This window comes from Delphinus delphis, chromosome 2 (genome assembly GCF_949987515.2).
Source record: "Delphinus delphis chromosome 2, mDelDel1.2, whole genome shotgun sequence".
In the NCBI taxonomy this organism is placed as follows: domain Eukaryota; kingdom Metazoa; phylum Chordata; class Mammalia; order Artiodactyla; family Delphinidae; genus Delphinus; species Delphinus delphis.
The window spans coordinates 159,392,568-159,413,715 of NC_082684.1; the positions used below are offsets into that span (position 1 = coordinate 159,392,568).

The 21,148-nt window shown below is 37.9% G+C and overlaps 1 protein-coding gene across 1 annotated transcript in view; it reads right to left on the reverse strand.

Moving 5' to 3' along the window:
• YME1L1 (YME1 like 1 ATPase) overlaps positions 1 to 16,976 on the reverse strand; it is a 40,298-nt gene extending 23,322 nt beyond the window's left edge. Inside the window, exons 1-7 of the mRNA XM_060006064.1 lie at positions 16,767 to 16,976; positions 12,464 to 12,595; positions 7,440 to 7,602; positions 6,806 to 6,904; positions 2,540 to 2,649; positions 1,039 to 1,189; positions 548 to 631 (exon numbers count right to left, since the gene is read on the reverse strand). Coding sequence (XP_059862047.1) covers positions 548 to 631; positions 1,039 to 1,189; positions 2,540 to 2,649; positions 6,806 to 6,904; positions 7,440 to 7,602; positions 12,464 to 12,595; positions 16,767 to 16,799 — 772 coding nt within the window. The 5' untranslated portion in view covers positions 16,800 to 16,976. The remainder of the gene's footprint in view (positions 1 to 547; positions 632 to 1,038; positions 1,190 to 2,539; positions 2,650 to 6,805; positions 6,905 to 7,439; positions 7,603 to 12,463; positions 12,596 to 16,766) is intronic.
• Between the last annotated feature and the right edge of the window lie 4,172 nt (positions 16,977 to 21,148).

Genomic DNA, 21,148 nt, shown 5'->3' on the forward strand with positions numbered 1-21,148 from the left:
CTCAAGGTAATCCATCATAAAGAAAGGAGAAAACACTGGGTAAAAACTGAATGATAGTTGAAAAAGCAATTGGAACCGCTTAAACCTGACATTATTACTTCATTTTAGACTTGCAAACTGAGAAAATCTGGTACTCTATTTAAAGTAATTTTCCATATAAGTTAATTTTTACAAAATTCAATTTATTACTGTCTTTGAAACAGATGACTATTACACTTTGTATTGCTATTATAAAATTCTACATGTTTTTAAAATTTTATTATTGGATAGGTATCATTTTCTAAAAATCTGGGGAACTAACCACTACCAGAAGTAGATCTAACATTTCCACTCTAACATAATCCTTGGAACTTTAATTTCAATGCAAAAAACAATCTTAAAGTGACCCAATCTGAGAAGTCTTGACTTAGGAATGAAAGACCTAGACCCTGGAACTATAATCATTAATGTTTTCTTATCTCTAAGCCTTAGCTAGACCAACTATGAAAAAGAAATGAGTATATAAAAGACAAAAAAAAAAAGTCAGATAAATATAAAGAGCCTCTACCAGATAAAAATGGGTTTTTTAAGAGTCCATAAATGCCAACTACCAGCAGAATAAAGACAATCAGGCGAGTTCTTCTTAGAGAATCTGGAGAAAAAAGAAAAAGCCTTAAATCAAATTATATCAATGAGAAATGACATATCAATGAAATGCAAATATTAGGTTACTGACGGTAATCACATTTCACCACATGCAATATTGGAGCCTGGCATGTTTTGCATAATCTCCATGATTGCCTTTCAGCACCTGTTACCAAAAACTTCATGAAGCCACTCATGCTTCTATCGCTGACTTTGGCTTCTCACTTCAGAAAGTGAAAAGTGCCAGCAGATATTCCCACTTCTACACCACAGCTTAAGATACAAATATAACGAAATATAACCAATAAAATGTTGGGAAATTGTTAGAAAAGTTATTATAATCACTTAAAGGCAGGACTATAACTTCCTTTCAGATATTCTTCCCTAAATATGGATGCTGTCAAATCAACTCACCATTGGTTTTTTGTGTCAGTGCTTGAGCTTTCAGAAAACCCTCTGCAAAACCAGTTTTAAATGCATCTTGGTGAGCTTCAGGTATGTTTTTGGTTTTCATGAGTTTGTCCAAACTCTCAATGTCTGATCCTCTGTCCCGCAAAAGAAACCCCTAAATACGCAAACAATACATCAGTATCAGCTGATTATACGGATAATACTCCCCCAAAATATAACAACCACTCACAAAAAAATTCATTAAAATTCTAGAATTAAAAATTTTTATTGTCAATGTGAAGAATTAAGACTCAACAATAAATAATCAATGGCTAGGAAACTAACACTGGACCCTATACTTGCATCAATTAATATAGAGAAACTCTCTACATAAGACCACTAACTACACTGAAAACATTTAACAGGTCACATGTTGACTTAGGGTTCTAATGGCTTAGAATAGGTCACATTCCTTTATTTCTGCTGGAGGAAAAACCTCATTCATTTATTAAATGTTTACTGAGCACCTTGCATATACTTGGTCCCGTATAAGTTCTGAAGATGTAAAGATAAATAACCGATCATCTGAACGTTTTCAGTCTATTGGGCAGAGAGACACAAACAACTAAGTTTTTGAAGTCATTTTGATACTATGTTAGAGGTACTAGGTATGGTGGTAAAACAACTGCTACCTAAGAAGTCAGTAAAGGCCTTACAGAGAATGGCACAGCTGAACCACAGCAGCACAGAGCATGAATAATTTGACAGAGCCATGAAACAGCAGCCTTTAGTGCTCAAGAGCTATAAACAATCTTGTTTGACAGGACTTTAAAAAACCAGGAGAGGAGGAGGGTAGGAGGAGAGGAGGGGGCACACTGAAAGATAAGAACACAAAAATGGTAGGCAGAATGCCAAATGATGAAATGCCGTATGTATACACGGCAGAAGTCTGACAATAAAGCAGAGGAATACAACCATTACACTGATACATTTCAGACAGTCTGGTGGATGGCAGTCTGGAGGCTGGGCTAAAGGTAGCAAAACTAAAGGCAAGGAGACTAAATGAGTGTTTATGAGAGGAATCTAGGCAAGAAATAACTATGGTCTATCTATGCAGTGGAACTGGGGATGAAGACAGATTTAAGAAATAAATACTTAAGAGGCTGAATCAACAGGATTTTAGTGATTAATGGATGTGGGAGGTGAGAGAAGATGGACAGATCATAGCTGTCCAGCAGGTTTCTAGCTTGGGTGGATGCTACTTATCCAAGAATACATAAGCAGGTGTAGATTGACAGGGAAAAAAAAAAAACAGAGGAAGATGTCTAACAGGCTAATGGAAAGATAAGCTTGGCACCCAGGAGAGTTCTAGCTATATTGATTACACAGGATATTAATCCTTTATTCTAAGTGGAAAGATGGAAGAAAATCTATTAGTCAGCAATAGAAATCAGATATTGAATGTTCTTTTTAATAACTTGAAAATTACTGCTTTTTCAAACAACAGCATAAAAGGTCTAATTACCTTCACAAATGATGGTGCTGTATGTTGTGTTTCTGCTAATCTTTCAGAAGTGGACTGTAGACGTCGTGTCCTTGATTTTAAAGTTTTAAAACCCCGAGACTGTATGAAAACTGAATCAAACAGTATCATATTTACTTCTCATTTTAAATTTTTATAAGGAAAATGCGTAAGAATCAAAACTCTGACACTATTCCCGTACATCCTAGTTATTATCTCATTTTTTTAACACAGTTCTTTATGTTTTTACATTTTAAAATTACCAAGAAAAAGTAAAGTTGATTTATAGATTCAATCCGTTTTAATTACTTTAATTACAAGTGTACTGAAGTGTTCCAGAAGTAACCAATTGAACAATTCCATGACTATACTTCTATGTATTAAAACATGCTCTTTCTGTAAAAATAGTACATAACTTTTGCAATTGTCTTCTTTCCCTTAACAATTTATCATGGACATTTTCCAGAACAGATGAGGCAGTGCATTCAGTTTAATGGCTGTTTACAGTTTTCCCATGTATCAGGGTATGGCAATTTACTCATCTTCTTCCCTACTATGGGCATTAGCTGTTTCCTAGTTTTTATTGCTAAAAATAATGCTGCAGTTAAAAATCTTGTACCTGTTATCTTTCATCACACACAGACTACATTCCTAAAAGTGACACTGTGAGACTTGAACTATTTAACACTAAGAAACTGTCCTCCAAAAGGATGTTGTCAAGAATTTATACACCCACGAATGAATATGAGTGTCCTTTCCTCCATATCCTTTGCAGCACTGAATATAAATAAAAATCTTTTTAATTTGTATAAAATCTGATGGGCAGAAAGTAACATTTTGTTTCAATTTGCATTTCAGATTAGAAGTGAGGAAAATTTTTGAAAACATTTTTATTTATTTATTTTTTTTTTGCGGTACGCGGGCCTCTCACTGTTGTGGCCTCTCCCATTGCGGAACACAGGCTCCAGACGCGCAGGCTCAGTGGCCATGGCTCACGGGCCCAGCCGCTTCACGGCATGTGGGCTCTTCCCGGACCGGGGCACGAACCCGTGTCCCCTGCATCGGCAGGCGGACTCTCAACCACTGCGCCACCAGGGAAGCCCACATTTTTTATTTTTATTGATTATTTTTATTTCTTTAGTGAACTGAGCACTCATGACCTTTCATATTTTTCCATTTTCATTTGCAGAATATGGATATACTTTAAGATATACTTTTAGTCATGTATATTTCAAACATTTATTTTAATGTCTTTGTCTTTTAATTAACTGATACAGTAATCTGTAAGGTTAATGAAGCCATGTCTTTTAATCTTTAGTGGTTTGTTCACTGTGCTTTGATTAAAGAGTCTCATCCTCACACTAAGATTTTAAAGGCAGTTTACTGACTTCATCTAATACTTCTACTTGTTTTCAGTTCTTTGGAACTTTTTAAGGTGTAAGAAAATAATCTGATTCCCTTTTAATGCCCAAATTTAAAATCAACTCTTTATTTTCCTAACCAATGTTTCGAGTTTTGATTGGAGTTGCATTGAAAATCTGGGTGCAAATTGATAATGTTAGAACACTAAGTTCTTCTGAAGAGGACTACAGTACTCTCTCACTTTATTTTACTCAGCTCTTCTTTTATTTCTTTCAGTCAGGTTTCACATGCATACATATATACATCTGTGTGTGTATATATGTATCATGTTGCATATTTCTTGTCAGGATACAAGATTTCATGGATTTTGAACGAACTGTAAATAAAACCTATTGCTAGGATAAAAAAAAAAAAAAGCGATTGATTTTTATGCATTTATCTTCTATGGCACCAGGGCAGCCTTTCAGTTGATTTTATTGAATTTTCTGGTAAACAATTGTATCACCTAATTATAATTTTGCCCCTTTTAACTTATATAGAACTTCCTTTTTCTTTTTAATCAGATATTTCAGGATCTCCAAATTACTGAACAAAAACAGGATACCAGACATCCTGTTTCTCATATTAATGAGAACCTAACAGATACACTTCAGAAATTTTAAAAGTATCTATTCTACAAGTTTTTAGGAAGCATAATAGTTAGCATATATATCACATGCCTTTTTATCATACACAAATAATAATCCTTTTCTTGTCTAATCAATTAACATGATAAATTAACATACTTCCTAATGTTAAATCATTCTTGTATTCCTTAATCATAATTTTTAGGATATTTCTATATGTGCTTTTTTAGACTTTACTTAGGATTTCTATATCTAGATTAAGTGAAATTAATCTATTGTATTCTTTTTGTACTAATATTTTAGTATCAGTCATCTCATGGAATAAACAGGGAAGCCTAGTCTATCTTTCTTTATTAAAAAAGTTTTAAATAACAGGAAGACTCCTGACCTTGGAAAACAGAATACAGCCATAAAACCATCTGAGCCTAGTGCCTCTGGGGCAAAGAGATTATATTTGAAAGATATTATCTTTCAAATTCTATAGTTATTGTCTTATCTCTTCCTGGGTCAATTCTGCTAGTAATTTATAACTCAAATAATTATGTTTCAACATATTTTTATTTACAATATAAAATTATATACATTACAATTTAAAAATCTTCATTATCTGTGACAGTTCCCACTTTTCACTTCTAACACTGTATTTTCTCATCATTTCTTAATCAGACTGTTTGTTCTATTTTCTTTTCAAATTAAATTGATTCTTGATTAAATTAAGTAAAACCATTTCTTGCCATTATATTCATTTAATTTAATGTGTCTTATCCATATTAATTTCTCATGTTCTTTTAAAGAAATTCTAAAAATAAATATTTAATCAATTTATTTCCCATCTTCCTTATTTCCTAAAATTCATACAATGCTTTCAGCTTCAGTTTGTCCTCAACCCAAAGATTTAGATATGCAGATTTTCATTGTGGTTCAGGAATAATTGTCTGTAATTTGTTTTCAATTCCCTTCAGCCACAAGACACTTAGAAAAGTATCTTTAAACATTTCCACATATTTAGGAATTTTTTTTAGGTATCTTTTCTATTATTTGACTTCAGTTTTATCATATGATCAGAGAATCTGACCTTTGAGTTTTAACTTTTTAAAAAGTTATTAAGATATATTTTATACCCTAATACATGCTCAGTTTTTTTCTTCCTTGAATATTTAAAACTGAGTGTATCATCCCTTCTTAAGTATTCTTCTGTCTTCTACATTAACCATTTCTTCAAAGAACTACAAAAGAGATTTCTTTGCCCAACCTGGTGCCTCTCCTTCATGCTATAAATTTTCCTCAAACATGGAGATTCTTGCAAACCATTTGTATTTGTAAAGAAGAACACAATGATCAGTACTGACTGCAGACAGGAGTCCTCAAAACTATCAAAGTGGTAAATATATTTAGACTACAAAACATGGACTTATGGTAAATGAGCAGGTACCTTTAGTGTATGATTCAAGTCCAAAGTAACCTGGGTTACTATCTTGTTTCTCTCTTTGGCATCAACCCTCAAACCAGGAGTCCCCTTTCAACATACACACACGGATACCTTATTAGAGATGTGTTCTTTTGTCTAAAAGTTGCAAGCCAAATCTGTTCTGTGACTGGCCCACTTTTCGCAATCTTTCAACTGTTTCACTAAATCAGCTACCCCAGAGCTCACTATTATTGACTTAGAACTTGGGGATTTTTCCTAAGTTCTACTGGAATTAGCATTACACACCTCTTTCATGTCACTCTACTATAAGCTTCATGAGGGTTGATAACATATGTCTTTTTCAGTTACATAACTATCACCCTCGCCTAACACCTATCAGTAGTGCCTGATATTAAATAAATATGAATGAATACATATTGGATTTTGATATCAATGGGGTTTCGTCTACTTTACAAGTTCCAGAAAGTCATCAAATTTCTGGTCCATTTACAAAACCCCTCTGCTGCTGCCCTGACTTTTTTCTTATTTTTATCTTTTTTTGTCATTGCAATGGGATTTTGAAAATGAGAGAAGTAAACAAATGTGCTTAATTGTTTTGGAGCAGGTATACGTGAGCTCCCTAGAGTTTCCTTTACTGTGGCACTTGTCACTCACATTCAAAATTTAGTTATATTTCCCATGTTAAAAATTACACAGATATACCCAAACTAGTTGATTCCAAATATTCTCCAAGTTCTACTGTGAGCTACAAATGAATGTTTCTAATCATTAATATCATTAAAAAAGACAAATCTGAATAGATTAAATAAATCTATTATTTTTTTCAAAATAAGTACAACTGTTGCTTCATACCTGGCCAGTACTGAAGATCTGAACAAATTCTTTTAAGAGTTCTTGAATGTTGTCTGTACAAGCAAGAGGAACGTAAAGTACTAAATATATCTAAGCAACCTGGAGGGAAATTGTAAAAAGTAAATTTTCTAACGGTCAAACAAAAAAGTCATGAAATACAACAAATAATTTTACCGAATATTAGAAAAACCAAAATGAGTTTTGCCTTTCATTTGCCCATGTATGACTCTGCTTTTTGCATTTTTATCTAAAAGCATTGCAAATTTAATCACATTTCTTCATCATATTAGTGTCTATCACTTGTCCTTTGCATTATCTTTTTTTATATGATATACAAATATAGCTGCCAATGAAATTAAATTCAAACCAAGAGGTAAAAATATATATGTCTAGCTTAAGTTACTTTTAGCTAAGAGCACGGAGAAACAAAAAATTGCTATTTCCTAGAGACAATTTCAAAACTCTAATCAAGAAAAAAGAAAAAAAAAAACCCTCTAATCAACAATGTAATGAAACACTGGAAACCAGAGGTGTATTAATAAGTGGTATCAAAAAAAAATAAGTGGTATCAATTAAATTATCAATAGTACTGTAATGGCTTACCTTCATTGGGACACAAAATATATTAACTTACCATATTTATTTTCAAAGAAGGACTGTGCAGATACATGAGATGTATGCCAATGGGAAGAAACGTTTTTGTCCTTACAAATTCCAGGAAGTAGACTGTCTACCAGTTGATCAATTTGTCCAATTTTTAATTCAGATAATCCAAGGTCCCTTAAGTTAAGTATAGGCTGTAAAAGATTAATTCAACCAAGTAAGCATTATTATTTTTTAATTTTTAGTTTTTTACTGACATATAGTTGATTTACAACGTTTCAGGTATACAGCAGTGATTCAGTTATATATACATATACTTATATACGTATAAATATATGTATTCTTTTTCAGATTATTTTCCATTACAAGTTATTACAAGATATTGAATACAGGTCCCTGTGCTATACAGTAGGTCCTTGTTGTTTATATCAAGTAAGCATTATTATCAAGCTATTTAACTTGAAGAGTACTTATCAATTGAAACAATGTGAATTTTTTTTTTTTTTTTTTTTTTTTTTGCGGTACGCGGGCCTCTCACTGTTGTGGCCTCCCCCGTTGCGGAGCACAGCCTCTGGACGCGCAGGCTCAGAGGCCATGGCTCACGGGCCCAGCCGCTCTGCGGCATGTGGGATCTTCCTGGACCGGGGCACGAACCCGTGTCCCCTGCATCGGCAGGCGGACTCTCAACCACTGCGCCACCAGGGAAGCCATTAAAAGGTGCTTTTTAAGGTAATAAAAACTGTAGAATATAAACCACATTATCATAATGGAATCAGAAGGACTACAATATTCAAGAGCTACAAAGATATTTTATCTTTTAAAATGGGGAAACCAAAAAGTCTATTTATAATACAAAGGGAAATGCAGATTTTTAACTAAGACAGAAATTTATGCCCCTTACATAATGAGTATCAAGTCCTAGGAACATAAAGAGAAATAAGGTACATATGAATATGATAATTACCATACAATAAGGTAACTGCTATTACAGAGATATTTTTTTAAAAAGTCATAAGAGAACACACAACTAATTTCCTAAGTGATAAGGCTTCACTGAAATAACACTTAATTCACAAATGATGGGGGCAGAAACCTTGGGGAAGAGGGCAAACAAAAAGTCATCAAAGGGCTTGGAATGTTTGAGATGCAGTAAAAAGTTTAGTGACCAAAGAAAGCACTAGAAAGATGGGCTATGGCCATATTGTGAAGAGCCTTGTTTGAATTTAATTCTATAGCTAATATCATTAGTTTTGTTTTATAGGAAGAAAATAGAAGACAAAGATGATAAGCTGGAGAACAGAAGGCTGATGTAACAAGAGAAAAATGGTATGAACCTGAACTGAGCCCTGACTAAGAAGGATGCAAATACCAAGTCACAGACAACAGACATTTGAAGAAACCAGTAAAGTATAGGGATTGTGAGGGAGAAGGATGGATGTGCTGGTTATTGATTTGTTGTCTCTTAGCTCCTCTTCATCCTTTTTTTGGCTCCATGTTCATGGATCTGGGCCCTTTAAATATTTTTCCTTTGTTGGCTAGAACATTAAGCTGTCAGTAGAGGGCACTGGAGAGACATTGTAGGAGGAGTTTCTGCTCCTGGTTCAGGCTATTGTGTTCACTCAGCAGGCTCCTGTGTGCAACATAACACCCATGGGTTTCTCCAGGAGTGGTTCTTGCCACTGGTGCAGCTTCTCCAAAGCCTGGCTCCTACAGTGCACAGTTGCCAGCAGTACCCAGCAGCTTTTCCAGTAACACACATCCCCATGAACAGCTTCTCCTGGTACCCAAGGGGGCAGATTTCCATCAGGTTCAGCTGGCACGGCACCAGTGACTCCTGCGCCATTCAGTGAGCCAAGGCCATTCCCTCTCCAACAACCTCAGAACCTCAGCCCAGGGGTGGAGAACTCTTCCTGGGAAGCTCTCAGTCCTGGGAGGATTAGCTGCTTCTTGAATCCGCAAGTCCTATATATTTGAATTTTCTTTACTTATTACTAGCCAATCCCTAGTTATTCTAATCCCGTTAGACCAGGGTTTTTAAAATATTAAACTAAAAAATTATATATTTTTTATATTAAACATTCACTGTTCAAATGACTATGTGGTCTCTCTCTCTTGGTTGGACCCAGACTGATGAAGAGGGGCTAAAACCACTCTAAGATCAAATACACTGGAATCAGGCTTCCCTGGTGGCGCAGTGGTTGAGAGTCCGCCTGCCGATGCAGGGGACACGGGTTCATGTCCCGGGCCAGGAAGATCTCACATGCCGCGGAGCGGCTGGGCCCGTGAGCCATGGCCGCTGAGCCTGCGCATCCGGAGCCTGTGCGCCGCAACAGGAGAGGCCACAACATTGAGAGGCCTGTGTACCGCAAAAAACAAAAACAAAAACAAAAAAAACACTGGAATCTGGGGAAGCAGCTCAGTTTTAGACATCTTAATTTCGAGGTCCTTGGAGCCTATCCAGAGGGGTATTTTAATAAGCCACCAGATAATTACTTTAAAACTTTAGAGATACTTTAGAGTTGGAGATAGATTTGGGAGTTATCAGCATATAAATATATATAGACATTAAGATATATAATCTGGGAGACTATGCAAAATGAAAATTAGATTACAGATAAATGTACAACACACTGTGTAAAAGGCTGGCAATAAAAACGCCCAGCAAAACAGAAAGAGAAAAAAAAAAAACCATCAATGTAGTATCACTCAATTTATGAAAGTATTTTGAAAGCAGTGGATGTTCAGCAAGGTCAAATGCTAAGGAAAAGATGAAAAAGATGTGGATTTTTAAAAAGGCCTGTACTTACTGCTAAGGAAGTCAACAAAATATACCAAAACAAGTCTATAAAATGGTAAAAGTAGTAGCCAAACTACAATGGGATGTAGTATGAATAAAAGTTTAGCAAGAACAGATGTTAAGTTCAGAGTACTACTTTTTCAAGAAGTCCGAAAGCAACAGGAAAAGAAGTCAGTAGCTTGAAGGAAGTTGAAAGTTTTTTGCTTGCACTGTGAAGTGGGTGTTTGGATGAGCAAGACTTGATGAAAGCAATGTAACCTCAGAGCAAAGGAAGTGCGAGTAGAGATGAGGGAGGATGCTTAAGAAGAATGAAAATGTTTGTGAAGCAATAACAAACAGTCATCAATGATAAACCATAGGAATAATGAAGGTAAATCGAGGATAAGACACCAATTCTGTATCTGAGACCATTAGTTTTAAGCTCAACATTGGCTTCTAGAGTTTAGCTACTTTTCAAGCCCCCAAAATGTACTTCACTACTGACCTAGCCATTTCACTTGATGAAATAGTCAAACATTTAGCACCACGGAGAGTACAAATGGTGTTGTTCAGAGCAGCAAAAAATTGGAAACAATATCCAAAAAGAGAACATCATAAAATGAACACTCTGAAAGTCATTAAAAATACAGAAAATGTATGGAATAAAAAGTTCCTAAGACTATTAAATGATCAAGCAAAATCTAAATCAGCATATACAGTATGATCCAACTATTATAAAATATAAAAGTACAAGTGAGAAAAAGAGAAGCAGGATCATAGGTTAATTTAATTTCTTCTACCTACATAATATTTTCCAAAATTTCTAAAATGAACATAATATTGCTGCATGTAGCAATTTTGATACATGCAGTCTTATCATTAGGAAAGCTCTCGGGCTGTAAATTGGAAGAAGGGTGTCACAACAGAAGACAAGAATGGATTGCCCATAGACAGAGGCAATAGGAATTTGGCAGATAACATAAAAGGAAAACATAGGGGCTTCCCTGGTGGCACAGAGGTTAACAATCCGCCTGCCAGTGCAGGGGACACGGGTTCATACCCTGGTCCGGGAAGATCCCACATGCTGCGGAGCAGCTAAGCCCGTGCGCCACAACTACTGAGCCTGTGCTCCAGAGCCCGCAAGCCACAACTATTGAGCCCACGAGCCACAACTACTGAAGACTGCACGCCTAGAGCCCGTGCTCCATAACAAGAGAAGCCACCTCAATGAGAAGCCTGCGCACCGCAAAGAAGAGTAGCCCCCGCTCGCCACAACTAGAGAAAGCCCACGCACAACAATGAAGATCCAACACAGCCAAAAATAAATAATCAATTAAAAAAGAAAAAAAAAGGAAAGCATAAAGACAAACTTTTCATCTAAGTAAAATTGTATCCCAAGACTCACCTCACAACCACCCCCCATCCCACCCCCACCAAAAGCAGACTTTTTTTTTTTGGCTGTGCCACGTGGCATGTGGGATTGTAGTTCCCCGAACGGGGATCAAACCTGGGCCCCCTGCATTGGAAGCGTGGAGTCTTAACCACTGGGCCACCAGGGAAGTCCTGCAAACTTTTTTTTCAACTCCTCCTCTACTGTCCTTTGCCATAGCCCCTGATATCAGGACTAAGAACATAAACTATTTATGGTTAAAGAGGCTTCTGAGAAACTTAACTATAGATTATAATGTTTACTATGAAAAATGTATTCTGAGCTACAAGAAACTATCTTATTAATGAATCTTGTAAACACAAGGTTCCTACATTGGGAATTCGCTATATCCTAGGCCACAATGATTTTATAATTCTCTGAATACTCAAAGTACGGTTTCATAGCTTATACATTTCACTTTCAGGTATCTATATTCTAATTGTTCAATTACACTGAAAGCTCCTATAAGGTGGTAGATGATAACTTCTTGCTATTCTATCTTTCCTGAAAATTATGGGAATTATGGAGTTAACTGTAGGTTCCCTGCTACCACTGAAGCAACACAAAAGAATATCTAAATGATATTACACAAGCAGTAACGTAGGAAGTGAATACCAATACACTGCCACATGAAATTTTTTATAAATTAAATGTTAAAAATAAAACAAAGTAGTATTTCTATATGTACAACAAAGCCAGAGTTGGACATCTTTAATCGTAAAAGGGAGATGAAGCTGAAGACAGAAATCACCCTGTTACAAATGCCTAAACATAGAAAGTTATTTCAGGCATGTTTACAATGTACTAAACCAAAAAAACTTTCTCACACACCCAGGGTAAAAACTATTACCTCACTGCTGGGAGCCTCATGCTCAGACACTACATCCCGATGCTGGTTTTGAGAAACTGATGCACTGACAGAAACAGATGTGTTTTTCGGTGAATGGAAGGCATTGATGAGATGACTCAGAGGAACTGTAACCTATAAAAAGATAGAAGCTGAAAATAAGTAGTGCTTTTTAAAATAAAAACAGAAGAAAAAACCTTTTATTGTCAGGATTGGGTATTGTAAAAAGTTAAATATACACCGTATATCAAAACTATACATTAAAAATTATAAATACTCAGATTATTGCTGGTAGGAAGAAAACTGACCTTCAGGATAGTATAGGGGTTATATACAGCAAAAGTATTAAAAATACATACATTTCACCATTCGAGCAATCTAACTTCTAGGGATTTATTCCAAGGAAATAATCTAGTAAGTAATGATCTATGCTTGCATATGCACAGAAGACAGTTTTCATCAAAATATTTAAAAATTTGTGGAAAGCTAGAAATGTCCAATAGGGGAGTGGCTACACAAATGATACCACCACAAAAATGAAATATTTCGCAGACATGAAACAAGTAAGCATATACCCAGAATTTTATACTTTTCAACTTCCCCACTGCACCACCCTATTCTAAGTCACCATCATCCATATGTGGATTTTTACAACTGCGTCCTAACTTCTCTCCCTGAATCTGCTCTATTAAAGCCAGTCAGATCTCATCACTCCTCTGCTCAAAACCCTCCAATGGCTATTCTCACAATAAAAGTCAACGTCCTAACAATGATGACACAGAAAGCCCTCCCTGGCTCTTCATCACCTCTCCAAATTGATCCACCACTAAGTTCCCCTTCCTTCTCTCTGCTCCCACCACCGCATCCCCCTTTCTGTTCCTGGAAAACACCTGGCAGGCCCTCACCTCAAGGACTTTGCACTGTTGTTTATTCCCCTGTCCAGTTAGTCACATAGTTTGCTCTCCCTTCAGTTCCTAACTCACAAGTCATCTTTTCATTCATCTCCCTGGACAACCTATGTAAGATTTCAGCAACCCTCCCCTAAAAAATATTCCTTATTGCCTTCCTCTGCTCTATTTTTCCTTCTTGACATTTTCATTATCTAACACACTTCATATACTTACTTATTTACCTATATATTGTTTACTAGAAACCCCAGTTTAAGTCACCTCATTAGCGTAAATCCAGGTGTGATCCAAAGAGGGGCTTTAAGAGTAAAGACACGCCCATCACAGGAAATTTCAAGGGTTTTAGGAGCTCTGTGCCAAGAATTGGGAACAAAGACCAAATAGTTTTTATTTATTATACCACATTCTCCCACTGGAGCATAAGTTTCATGTGGCAAGGGTTTTTTTCCTCTATTTTATTATTTTTCTCTGTTTTATTTATAAATTATTTAATATAAACTGTTTTTACGTTATACTTAATATAACTTAACACTTTATATTTTATTTTGCTCTACCTTACTTCCTCTATTTCATTCAATACTGTATCCCAGTGCAATAATGCACACAGTAGATGCTAAATAAATACCTGTTGAGTAAATGATTAAATTAAATGGGCTCTTATTATATGCCACATTTTGAACTATGTACTTTACTTATATTATCTCATTTAATCCTCCTAACAACTATAAACATTAGTTACTATTACATTTCTATCACACTTTCTCAGCAAGAAAGTACTATAGGAAGAAGGATTCTAACACAGATAATCTGACTCCAGATTTCACTTAAAGACTTTTCATCCCATGGTTACTGATACAGAAATAAATTCATAACATTGTTTTTTAAATGAAAAAAAGGAGCCATAAACCTTTATGTAACATTTTTTTAAAAAGTATGCATACACATATTTGTGCAGAGTTGAAAGGATGAAAGAACTTATTCTAAAATGTGATCTATTGGGGTGATGAAATTATAGGTGATCTTCCTTATTTATATTTTTCTTTTCAGGATTTTTGGCAATTAGCGTGTATTATTTTTAGAGTCAGAAAGAAACGATAAGCTCTTTTAAAACTATTACAAGAATCAGGGAATTCCCTGGTGGTACAGCAGTTAGGACTCCACGCTTTCACTGCCGAGGGCCTGGGTTCAATGTCACAAGCTGCACAGCGTGACCAAAAAACAAGAACAAACAAACAAAAAACTGTAGGAATCAAATTATTTTAAGATACATATTTTCTGTCTATACATTTTTTGTTTTTGTTTTTTTGGCCTCCCCGTGCGGCTTCTGGGAATTTAGTTCCCCAAGCAGGGATTGAACCTGAGCCCTCAGCGAGTGTGTGAAGTCCTAACCACTGGACCGCCAGGGAATTCCCTGTCTATAACCTTGAAAAGTTTTATTTTAATTAGTTGTACCTCTTCTCATTCAATAAAGAATTTAAACTGCTAAAAGATGGTTTGATCTCTCCTCAATGAAAAGGTTGAACTTCTGTGTCATATTAATGGTCGTACGTGAGTCCAGTTAGGACTGCCTATAGTACAGAAAATTCCTTCACTACCTCTACCGACATTGCATACCACTAACTCCATTCAGCTAATGACAAATTTTCCTAAAATCGGGTCTTCTTGACATCAATTTCTTGCAGTTCAGTTTCAAAAGGTTTAATGTTGTATTCAGCAAGCCAAGTCAAATTCTTTTTCAAACGATTGGTAGGACTCCTCCAGACACCGGTCATCTTGGTAAATAACACCTACTTGCATCCAGCTGATCAAACCCAGAAACACCTCTTTCCATCATCCCTCATGAAATTCTATTCTTTTTTTCTTTCTTTCTTTTTTGGCCGCACCGCGCGGCTTCTGGGATCTTAGTTTCCCGACCAGGGAGTCCTAACCACTGGACCACCAGGGAATTCCCTCTGTTCTTTTTTCAAAATAAATCTCATCCCCTTCTTTCCATAACCACTGTCACCACTTAACGGTGCATTATCCCTCTCTGGATTAGTGCAATAACATCCTAAACTGAAAACATTTCCACTCTGTCCTTCAACATTCTCCACACAGCAAGAAGCCAGAGTAATCTATTACTCTGTAATAGATTGTAATGTAAATCTGATCATTTTACTCCTTAACATGCTTAAAAGCATTCAATGGTTTCCAACAAACTTAAAATGAAGCCCAAAGTCCCTTCTTGTAACACCCTGTATGATCTGCATCATGTCTTCTCCCCAACCTCCTTTCCGTCACTGGCCCTTTAATCACCACGCTCTAGCCACACTGGCCTTATTCCTGTTCCTCCAATCAACTAGGCTTGTCACTATCTCAGAACCTCCAGATGTTCTGTCTACCTGTTCATATCTATTCACTCTTCACCTGGCTAACTCCTACTCATTTTTTACTTCATATCATCAAGATTCCACATTTGCTTTGTTCACCTAGCACATCACTGATGCCCAATAAATAACTAACCACTTTATTTTTTATTACCCCACCAGTATTAGCAAAATTCAAAACAAAACAAAAGGGAGTGGAGGTTACACAGAGGAACATAATTATATGCTTTAACCAAGAAACTAAAGAACGTCAAAAATTATTTTTAAAACGGAATGTTTTCAAAAACTGTTTATTTGCAAAACTGTGAAGAACTCTCAAAAAAAAATCTAAATGTCACCATCAAAAAAGATTTTTAAATGAACTAAGAACAAAACATTATCACCGGTGATTACTCCTGAAAGAAGAATTAAAAATAAAAACGCTTGGAATCTTTTTTCTCTGCCCTTTTGCTTCAAAAATGAAAAGATGGGGAGGAGGCTGAATCAAAATTTTAAGTGCAAGCAGTCAATAACTTAAATATATCAATATATATTTATTACTTACTTTTGGTCAAAAAAAGAGGGAAAGCATTCATAGAAGATTATTCAAATTTTTATAGCATGTTGGGTTAAATTCCATTTAAAAGAAAGAGTAGAGAATCGGGGCTGTGAAGACGAAAGTCTTTGAAGAGGCGGAAGGATGGAAAAGAAACATCACTTGCTCCCTTTACATCTACGGCAGACGTTTCCCCTGCCCCCTCCCCACCTCCACCCCAGAAGGTCTAACACTGAACAATGCCTGATGGATTCTGTAGCAAAAATTCCACGCAATCAAATCAATAAGGCATGGTCTCCATCACGCTCCTATTTTGCTTCTGCTTCATCGTCAGCCCTTTACTCTCAGCGTCGCCACGATCCCTTCTCAACCCCAGGACTCCAACTGGATTAAACGCTTCCCTCCTACGATCCCGTAAGAGAAACCACTTCCAAGAAACGCAAACGGCAAACGCGGGCAGGGCGGGGGGAGAAAAATGGACTGGATGCCGTACCCACCTGGGGCTGAACGGTGTTCGACAGGGAAAACATCTTCTCCAGGCCGTCAGCGACCTCACCCGCCTGCCGAAACTGTCCCTCTTGTCCACGGCCCGGCGGGGAGGCGCTGAGCCCTTTTTTTCCCCTTCTTTTCTCTCTCCTCTCGCCCTCACTCTTCCTAGAAACGGAAAATGGCCTCCCCTCCCTACAGCTGCTGCAAAGACAGACAATCTGCCCCGGAAGGCAAGGCGCTAACGCAACAGTACTTCCGGGGCAGGTGAGGCCACCACTCAGGGGCGTGCGTCAACGCTCCGCCTTTTCGGGGACAGCTGACGCCCCCCAAGGTAGTTCACGTTCACGTTGAGTAATGCAGGCGCCGGAACCCCAAAGCTCATTGGCTGTAGTTTTCTTTTTAAAGGGGAAAGACACGGACCCTGTTAAAATCTTTCTCCAGCTTTGTTATCAATACTTACAATATATTCTCCAGTTCTGACTGGGCCTTGAGCTATGATAACCTCTTTTGCTACAATTAAGTGCTCTTTATCTTCCCCACAATAAAAAGCTCTTCCTATTTCAGATAGGCAAATTACATCCTGTTAAAATGTCAAATTACAGGACCAGTCACGCGCATCCTGCTCATCCAGTTTCTCCACATTCTGTGATTTCACTGGCCATTGTTTCACGGACCAGACCGAACTGGTTTACGTTTCTCCCGCGGGTGGGAGGCCGTAAAGGAGTTTAAAAAACAAAACAAAAAAAAGTGGGATGAGGTCCGGGTCCCACCAGCCTCGTTTGGAGGTCGGGAGAAAACTCTTCAAATCCCTCGATTCAGAGTCAAGACCCCGTAATCCCTTTCCCCGTCTGCCAAGAACTATTTGTGCCACCCCCTGTCACTACAAACGAGGTTCGTGAGCCGCGGTCACCCTGGAAGAGTCTGGTTGGTTCAAGAATTTCCCAGCTGCCCCGCCTTCACGTTCATTGCCTTCTGCATCGACACAGAGCAGGTGACAGGGGCGGGGCCGCACTGGATTGGGCGTGGCGTGCGCAGCGACGGGGTGACATCACGGCCGAAGAGCGGCGTGGGCGGAGCCTCGCTTTGAAACCAGTTGGCGGGAGTTGCGACTCCGGAAGGGCTCTTGGTCGCTGACAGAGACTTGCATCCGGGCTGGCCTGCTAGGGAGACCACCGTCGGCGGCAAGATGGAGGGTGGAGGAGGCACGCCGACAGGGGAGTTCGTGAATAGGATCCCGGTGCCACGACCTCCCTCCATTGAAGAGTTCACCATAGTGAAGCCCATTAGCCGCGGCGCCTTCGGGAAGGTGTATCTGGGGCAGAAAGGCAACAGGTTGTACGCGGTGAAGGTAAGAGTCAAGGAATAAAGAAAGCGAAAGAGGCCGGCCCTTGCGTCCTCCTTCCCGCCCCCTGAACTGGGCAGGCCCCAGGGCCGCTGGAACGACTAGACGGGTGCCTGGCTCGCTGAAACCTCCGGAGCCCTGTGGGATAACTTCTCACTTGGGGTGACAGCGCGGGCAAGTCGGTGCCGCCTCTGCCCCACCCTTCTCTTCGCACCGCGAACGCTTAGGAGACGCCAGAACTTCTGAATCATTTTTACTAATTTGGGCTTTACCAGGATTAGGGTTGAAACTTTAAATTTGAAACAGTTATTTCCATATTATATTTTAGTTCTATCAGTTTGACAGATTCATTTTTTTATTGAGATGTAATTGACATTTACTAGTTTCAGGTGTACAACATAATGATTCAGTATTTGTCTATGGCGAAGTGATCTCCACAATGTCTAGTTAACAACCATCATGACAGAGCTACAAATTTTTTTTCTTGTGATGAGAACTTTTAAGATCTCTCTCAGCAGCTTTCAAATATACAATGTAGGATTAACTGTAGTCAGCATGCTGTGATGTAGATTAACTTCTGACCTATATGACAAAAAGATCTCATTAAACCCCACTTTTCTCTTCATTGTATAAATCTAGAATGTGCTTATATTTAAAGACGGAGCTGAAATATGTCCCAAATCACTCCTTTATCCTTGCAGTAGTATATATCATTCCAAAGCATTCAAGAGCTTTCAGTATATTTGAAGCTGTTCTGGCCACTCTTGATTCTTATCCACTCCCATAGTTTCAGATTACTCACATCTCAGCACTGAGTGATGGTGATAAAGGAAAGAATCCAGCAGTCTGGTGCAGTTTCAACTTCCTGTCGGACATTGCTGTGTGACTATCTAGCAGGCACCTCGGAATTGTGCTTGCCTAACTTCGAACAATCCTCTCCACCTAACTGCCTCCTGTGTTCCTTCTCTCCATGTAATAATACCACCATCTCTGTCATTTCAAGCTAGAAACTTCAGGCATTTTAACTTTTCTCTACTTCATCTGTATATTCTCTCTCTCAACTAGGCCTGTCAATTCTGTCTCATATTCATTCGTATTACCCCTTCCATTCCATTCCCAAGTCTGCCCAAGTACAGGACTTCATTTTTTCCATTTCTTTTTTCTTTCTTTCCCTTTCTTTCTTTCTTTCTTTCTTTCTCTTTCTAAAAGTACAATTCAGTTTTTAGTAAATTAAATATAGAATAACCATGACCACATTCCAATTTTAGAACATTCCCATCACCCTGAAAAGACCTCTCTTGCTCATCTGCAATGTCTCTCTCACTTAACACCCCTAGCCCTAGGTAATCATCAGTCTACTTTCTATCACTATAGGTTTGCCTTTTCTGGACATTGCCTATAAATGGAATCATGAAATATATGGTCTTTTGCATCTGGCTTTTTTCACTTGACATGATGTTTTTAAGGTTCATCAGGCCTTCATTACTATACCTAGTCTATTGGAACAGGCCCCTAACTGGAATCACTATTTTATTCCTTTGGCTGTGCCATGCAAGCTAAAGTCCAAACTCCTTAGAAAAGCAGTCATGCTCCAAGTTCTGGCTCTAAGTGTCCACTGTATCTTCTACATATTCTATGTTCTAGCCACTCCAGACAATTGGCTAGTCCTTGAATGCTGTGTATTGTCTTGCTTCCAAATTTATGTTTATTCTGTTTCCTCCTTAAGTGCCTTCCTTCCACCCTTCTCTGCTCTTCTCCACCTATGTTATTTATGTATTAAGGTTCATCTTAGCCCCCCTTCAAACCTCTCCTGACCTTTCAGACCCACCCTATTGAAATTAATTCTCTCTCGCTTCATATGTTCCCAAGATTTTTTGCGTTTCCTTCTATTATACTAACCAGTCACTATTAGCTGTTGAAATGAAAACACCAATACACTTTTTGATAAGTATTTGTGAATATCCGCTTTCTGTGTAGAGTCTGTGTACAGTGGTAACAAAACGAACATGCCCTCATAGAGCTTGTAATCTAGTGGAATGATAGGTGAGATCATGTTTCAGACTGGCTTTGTCAGTTTCCCTTGTTTTGTTAGGGAAAGGCTCTAAGGCTGGAATTTACAGCGTATTAATGATTTTATTACATGTTCTATTGAATCTTTGGAAGAAATATGCCTTTTTTTGACTTGTGATCTTCCTGAGAATTGATCTCAATGTTACTAACTATTCAGTTTAGTGCTCCAGTTTTTTTTTTTTAATTTATTTATTTTTGGCTGCGTTGGGTCTTCGTTGCTGTGCGCGGGCTTTTCTCTAGTTGCGGCGAGCGGGGGCTACTCTGTTGCGGTGCGCGGGCTTCTCACTGCGGTGGCTTCTCTTTGTTGCGGAGCACGGGCTCTGCATGCATGGGCTTCTGTAGTTGTGGCTCACGGGCTCAGTAGTTGAGGCTTGCAGGCTCTGGCGCACAGGCTCAGTAGTTGTGGCGCACGGGCTTAGTTGCTCCGCGGCGTGTGGGATCTTTCCGGACTGGGAATCGAACCTGTGTCCCCTGCATTGGCAGGCAGATTCTTATCCACTGTGCCACCAGGGAAGCCCTAGTGCTCCAATTTTAATGTAGATTATAGTTTTGCTTCCTTACCAGTTACCTTGAGATTTAAAAAGAGTAGTTAGTTATTTTCTATAACACAGCATCTGAGACTATTAAGTTTCAGTAAACTCTAACCGTTTTTAAGAAATTTTTTTCCCAGGCAAACAAACATACATTCTTTCTCTTTCTGTTTCTATTTCCATCCATCAAAGAACCAGAAACTTAAAAAGTGAATTAGCTACTATTTCTCTATGCCTACATTCCTGATTATCTGGGGACGTATTAGGAACATTACTATATTTTGGCTTAGTTGTAAGAAGAACAGAACAGAATTTTTTTCTACCAATAGGTAGGGTAGTCAGGGAGCATTTGCTTACATCTTTTTCCTTATCAAAAGGGATGTGATACTTTTGCCACTTGATACCAAGATAAGCAGTTCTTTGTTAAAGAAAGTTTTGTTTTGTTTTC